Source organism: Lipotes vexillifer, unplaced genomic scaffold, assembly GCF_000442215.2.
Source record: "Lipotes vexillifer unplaced genomic scaffold, Lipotes_vexillifer_v1.1 scaffold515, whole genome shotgun sequence".
Lineage (NCBI taxonomy): Eukaryota > Metazoa > Chordata > Mammalia > Artiodactyla > Lipotidae > Lipotes > Lipotes vexillifer.
In genome coordinates this window covers 2433378-2440501 of record NW_006772017.1, presented here as the reverse complement: position 1 = coordinate 2440501, position 7124 = coordinate 2433378, and the positions used below count along the sequence as shown (strand labels likewise).

Here is a 7124-nt window from a genome sequence, read left to right as displayed (position 1 = left end):
GCAGGAATGTTGCTGAAAATTGCATTTTTCAAAAGTCATTAGGGGAATTTATTTATGGTTGGAGGTTGGAAAGTCCATGTCAAGAGATTGTTCTGTGAAAGCATTTATGGGTTTATCAAAACAAATGTACACTTAAGGTGTATCTTTTATTTTAAAAGGACTTGTTAATTTAGTTAAATTGCAGTCTAAAGAAGAGCTATCCCAGACTCTGGTTTCTCTGTTTATCCCATTCAAAGATGATTATTTGTAAACATGATAAGGCCATTATATATTATAATAGGAAATTTTTAATTAAAATAATTAGCATTTTAAAAGTATGATTACTGAAACTATGATTATTGAAAAGCATATTTTTATGGTTAAAAATCCAGGGCAGACTCTGCCCAATTTATGTTGGAGATTTATTCAACAAACATTTATTACCTGGTATTTGGCCAGATACCATGCTAAGCAATGGAAATACAAAGAAAATAAAAAACAGTCCTCAAATTACCTCTTCCCATCTGATAGAGAAACTAAAAGAATTTGTTTCATGCTGTTTTATAATGTTTATATATTTTTAGAGACAAATGAGTGGATCATTTTCATCACCATTGCCCACCCCGCCCCCGCCAAAAAATGAGAACCAAACTGGTTTCTTTTTTTATTGAAATACAGTTGATTTACAATATTGTGTTAGTTTCAGGTGTACAGCATAATGATTCGGCACTTTTGTTTTCTTATGTATGACTTTGATTCCTCCCTTCTTCTTCCATCCCCGGCCTTTAAACATAGCTTCTTAAGTGTAATTTACATGTATATCTATAATATTCTTTCTCCTTCAACAAAAATATTCTACATATTCCTTAAGTGGCTGGCATTGGGTATCAAATAAAGCATAATTAATATTGGATTCAGAAGATTAGAAAACTATATTCATGGGCAGGGGGTTGGATAGGGACCAGGTCTCACATCCTAGCATCACCAATGCCCAGTGCAGTGCCCAAATTCTGGCAAGTGGTAAATACTTAACAGATGGTCAGCTGAACAAGTGATGAGATCACAAAGGAAAAAGAATAACAGCTTCCGTTTCATTACATGTAAAGCTTCTGGAAATAAGTTTTTAAAAAACACCGCACTCAAATAAGAAGACAACAAACTTGAAAAATATCCACATCAACTATGATAAAAGATTTAAAGCTTTGATATATTAAAAGGTCATAGACTCACAGACATAGAGGACAGGGTTAACAAAGGGAAGGGAGGGTGGGTCGGGGAGGGATGGAGTGGGAGTTTGGGGCTAGCAGATGCAAACCAGTGTATATAGAATGGATAAATAACAAGGTCCTACTATATAGCACAGGGAACTATATCCAATATCCTGTGATAAACCACAATGGAAAAGAATATTAAAAATAGAATGTATATATAACTGAATCACTTTGATGTACAGCAGAAATTAACACATTGTAAATCAACTATTCTTCAATTTTTTAAATGTGAAAAAAAAGGTCATAGAAATGATTTTTCTAAAACCTGTAAGGTCTTACCCTCCTGATGATAAATGGGCAAGAAATATGAGCAGACAATTCACAAAAATGAAAGACAAAAGAGTAACAAGCCTGTAGAAAAATGTTCAGCTTTACAGAAAATAAAGAAAGGCTAATCTAAATGAAGAGACATTTCCATGATCAAATTTTAAAAGATGAACAAGGAATAAGAATTACTAATTCTAGCAAGTGTATATGGTAAAGCACACACTCTCATACCCCGCTGAAAGGAATAGAAATTAGTATGGTGGTTTTTAGACAGCTCGTCTGAAAAAAGCCCAGAAGTGGAAAAATTCTAAGCCCTACAGCAAAGCATAGGTAAGAATCGATTGCCCTGGTGCCAGCAGAGCAAGAATTTCAAAGCCAAGAACCTAGACGTTAGGCCTAGGTGATGCTTGCTCAATAGTGTATAGCTTCTTGCCTTGTAAGGTAATTCCGAGGTGCTGGTGTGAGTGGAGGGAGGTGGGAGAGCCTTCAAAGGTAGGAGCCTGCAATTCCAGTTTCCTCTGACCTGGCTGAGATGTCAATTCACTTGGAAGGCCAATACCACCAAAATTCAGTGTTCCTTCAAAAGACATGAGGAAAGCAAGTGGGAGCAAAGTAACCTGCATCATTTTCTGGCTTATATCCTACTTCAGGAGTAATCCAAGGCTAAGTCCTCATTCTCGCCTGTCTTCGAATCCCACCTTGACTCCCGGTCGGACCTGGTATAGGATCTTTAGCCTTAGGATTGTTCCTACCCTTAGACTGAGTAAGTCCATTCTTAAGAATCTAGCTTAAGGAAAGTATATGAAATGCAGAAAAGCATAATGTACTTCCTTGTTCAGAACATGGTTATTTATGGTTAAATAATGCAGACATAATGTGCCTTCTGTCTAGAAGAAAAGAAATACTTAGAACCTGACCTTGCGCAGTATTATGAAAGACAAAATGTACTGGACATTTAAGGAGATGATTTTGCTCAGACCATTGCAACAGGGAGAATGTTCATTAAGGAGGACTTTCTCAAAGAAAAGTAAGGGGGCTGGGGTTTTATGGAGGCAGGTAAACAAGGGAGCCATCCTCAGGTCCTACGGGAATCATGAAAAAAGATGGAGATGGATCTTATCCGAGTCTTTGAGGAAAGGTGGAGGTGGGTCTCATCTCTCCACCGTCCCTACTTTCTGGGAACACAAGACTCAGATAGAGTTCAACATTGCCAATGTAAAAAAATAAAATCCCTTGGATTTTAGATTTTAATAGTAAAAAAAATAGTGAAAGAAAATTTACAAGAATATTAATATATCCTTGAGATAGAGAAAATCTAATTTAAGCAAGGAAGGAAATCCAGAAACAATGAGAACAGATTTCATCATAAAAATATTTTATATTGCAAAAGATACCATAAACAATGTCAAAAGATAAATCATAGCAAGGTAAAACATTTACAAACCATATGGCAGATAAGGGCTAAAGATTCTCCATGAATGTTAAGCAGAAGAAAGAGTCTAACGGAAAATTGCACAGAGGTTATGGTTTGGCAGTTTACAGAGATGGATAATCTGGATACTGAACATCACCCACAGCCAGGGGAATAAAAAAGTGAAATGAACCAACCCCATTCTTCAGCTAGCAGTTTGGTAGAAATTATTCTATGAATACATACAGAGAGATAGATGCCCCAAAACACTTCTGTTGGGAAAGACTCTAAGACTTCACTGTAGAGAAAAATGGATAAAACAGAAAGAGAGTAAAATTCATGGTAAGAAGACTAGTTTAGGCTTTTGTAAAAGCTCTCCTGAAAATAACATCTATTATGTCAAGTATAAAGCAAATAATTTAGCTTTAGATATTTCTTCATGGTATATTAAGATTCTGATCTTTTGCCAATGATCTTGAATGATGAGGCTTGTGTTCGATCATCTGCAGGAAGTAATGGCTGAACACGATTCCCAGTATCTCATTGAGCTAGACGGAAATAAGCCCCCAGAGGAGCTCTTCACGGTAAGTGCAATGCTCAGTAAGAATATGCCACAGTTTGGAAAATCAAAAAAGTATCAACTGGATTATACTTATTTTAATAAATATCATTAATAGATTTACTTTTTTAATACCATTTATTTTTTAAAAATCCATCTTGACACTTAAAATTTTGATGTGGTATTTATTCATCTGTCCATATTTAAATCAAAACTGCATTTGAATTTAAAATCTCTGTGTGACCAAAAGTGCCTCAAAGAAAAGGAAAAGCAGATAACAGCCAATAGACACAGGACACGATGCTTAACATGAGCCATAGGAAAATGCAAACCAAAGCCATAATGAGATACCACTTCAAATCCACTAAGATGGCTAAAATTAAAAACAAAAAACAAATCAGACAATAAATAACAAGTGTTGGTGAGGATGTAGAAAAATTGGAACACCCATACATAGTTGGTAGGATTATAAATGGTGTGGCCACTTTGGAAGACAGTTTGGCAGTTCCTCAAAAGGTTAAACATGGAGTTACCACACGACTCAGCAATTCACGTCCTAGATATATACCCAAAAGAATTGAAAATAAGTGTTCAAATGAAAATTTGTGCATGAATATTCATAGCAGCACTATTCACAATAGCTAAAAGGTAGAAACAACACAAATGTCCATTAACTGATGAATGGATAAATAAAATGTGGTATACTCATATGATGGAATATTATTCAGCAATAAAAAGGAATGAAGTATTGACACATGCTACAGCATGGATGAATCTTGAACACAGGCTACGTAGAAGAAAAGTTACAAAAGATCACATATCATATGATTCCATTTACATGAAATGTCCAAAATAGGCAAATCTACAAAGACAAAAAATGGATAAGTGGTTCCTTACTGGCAGGGCGTGGGGGGTGTGGGGTTACCACTGTGGGAGATCCCAGAATAAATGTGGAGTGACTACTAACGGGTAAAGGGTATATTTTGGGGGTGATGAAAATGTTCTAGGATTAATTGTGGTGATGGTTGCACAATTCTGAATATTCTAAAAACCATTTAATTGTACACTTTAAATGGATGAATTATATGGTATATGAATTATATCTCAATAAAGCTTTTTTTAAACAGAATATATGCATATTTGAACATACAATATTATTTTCACTATTAAACAAATGACAATGAGGGGAAATAGTTTCCATACTTATTATAAACAAATGCTATCTTTTATAAATATTTTAAAACGTCTGATATTTCAATAGGAAAAAAGCAAATATCTCGATAGAAAAAACAGGCAAAGGGCATGAGCAGGTAATTTAGCAAGAAATGTCTAATAATATATATTTTTAACTTCTATAATCATATTATGAGTCAAAGAAATGCAAACAGCACAAAGAATAAAAAGCAGCATTTTCTTAGCAGATTTAACAAATTTATCCAATATCCAGGATTGTGGGGAGGGTTTGCGAAATGCTCTTATACCCTTTCAGTAGGAGCATACAGGGCAGAATCTTGCTGGAAAATAATACGGCATATATGTATCCAAAAGATTTTTTCTTTTTTTTTTTTTTTTTGCGGTATGCGGGCCTCTCACTGTTGTGGCCTCTCCTGCTGCGGAGCACAGGCTCCGGACGCACAGGCTCAGCGGCCATGGCTCACGGGCCCAGCCGCTCCACGGCATGTGGGATCTTCCCGGACGGGGGCACGAACTCGTGTCCCCTGCATTGGCAGGAGGACTCTCAACCACTGCACCACTAGGGAAGCCCCAAAAGATTTTTTTAAATGTCTATCATCTGTCCAAAGAGGCCCAATTTCTAGTAATTTATTCTAAGGAAATACGTGGAGATATACAGAAAGATTTTTGTTCAAGATGTTTATGATCAGAAAAAAAGCAAAAAATGTTTGGGAAAGGGTTTTTTTTAAATGTGTGAATTTGAAAGACTAACGCATGATTTTTGGCGAAAACATAATAGTAATTCTTCTGTTTATGGTAACCATACTAAATACATCATTTAAATATATTTCATGTGATAACTTCCCACTTAGAGTGTAAGGAAGAGAAGGTACTTTTTTTTTCCCCAACATGTAAATATCTTCATTCTTTTTTTTTAAACTGAGGTATAATTGACATACAACATTATATTAGTTTCAGGTATACAACATAATGATTCGATATTTGTAGATACTGTGAAATGATCACCACAATAAGTCTAGCTAACATCTGACACCATACATAAAGAATTTTTTTTCTTATGATGAGAACTTTTAAGATGTATTCTCTTAGCAACTTTCAAATAGGCAATATAGTACTATCAACTATAATCACCATGCTGTACACTACATCCCCAGGGCTTATTTATTTTATAACTGAAAGTTTATTCTTTTGAATTCCTTCAACCATTTTGTCCACCTCCCATCCTCCACCCCCCACCTCTGGCAGCCACCAGTCTGCTTTCTGTATCTATAAGCTTGTGCCTTTTTAAAAAATATCTGCATTCTGATTTAAAAGTTATACACACTCATGGTTTTAAAATAACCAGAAAACACAAAAGTACAAAATACAAAAATAATACAAAATAATATGGATCATAAAAATTACAAAATACAAAAATATACAGTACATAAAAAAATAAAAGCAAAAAATATACAGTCCAATACAAAATGGTACAAAAATACATTACCTATTTCTTAAAAACCTAATAAGTGTGCAGCATTATGATAAGCTCTAAGGATACAGATGGGAAGGGTTCAGATGAGTCCCTCCCCTCACACAGTATCCAATATGTTGGGGGAAAATAAATATTTCAAGGGCAGTTTGTGTTATCATCTGGGAGGTACAAGGTACTATATAGGAGCTCATGGCAAAAGGACAGGACCTAATCTTGTGAGGAAGGCCATGTGTCTGTAATTATTTCTAAATTGAAACTCTAAGGATGAGTAAGAATTAGACCGTGAGGGCTGGTGAGGGGAGGAAGGTGGGACAGTGTTCCAGGCTGAGGGAAGGGTCTGTGTGAAGCCCTAGAGGCAAAAAAGAGCCTAGTGAGTTCTAGGAACTGAACACAGGACTGGAAGATGGAGGAGTTTTTAGGGGGATGGAGTAGGAGTGGAGTAGTGCCAAAACTTTAGGAATAAGCAGGGGTTGCAGCAAGAAAGGCCTCATAAGCCACGTTGAAGAGTTTAGACCTCATCATGAGAGAGTGGGCTGCCAGTGAAAGGTTTTAAGCCAGAGAGTAAAATGCTTCTACTTCCATTTAAGAAAGATCACTCAGGCTGCAATGCAAAGGAAAAACTGAGGAGAAGCAGGTTGGTGGGAGGAAGACTAGTTCTGACTTTTGCAGCACATCAGATAAGAGATGGTGGTCTAACCCAGGGTAGTCACTGTGGGAATGGACAGAAGACAGACCTGGGAGCTACTTAATGTAGGAGGACAGGGAGAGAGAAAAGTCAGAAGCAATGCCCAGATTTTTAGTTTGATATGGCTGGTATCCACATAAGTAATAATGCTGGTGGTGCAACCAAATTAGGGAGAAGCTCCTCACTTAGAATATGCTCGTGCCAAGATCATCCGTGATCTCCTGATCAAAGCCAGTGGTGACTATTTGGTCTTCATCTAATTCACCTAGAAGCAATATTTGACC

At 36.2% G+C, this 7124-nt stretch overlaps 1 protein-coding gene across 1 annotated transcript in view; it reads left to right on the top strand.

Moving 5' to 3' along the window:
* The window catches only part of AK9 (adenylate kinase 9), a 118712-nt gene that overhangs the window by 15021 nt on the left and 96567 nt on the right, over positions 1–7124 (top strand). Inside the window, exon 8 of the mRNA XM_007447277.1 lies at positions 3438–3516. Within this exon, the coding sequence (XP_007447339.1) occupies positions 3438–3516 (79 nt within the window). The remainder of the gene's footprint in view (positions 1–3437; positions 3517–7124) is intronic.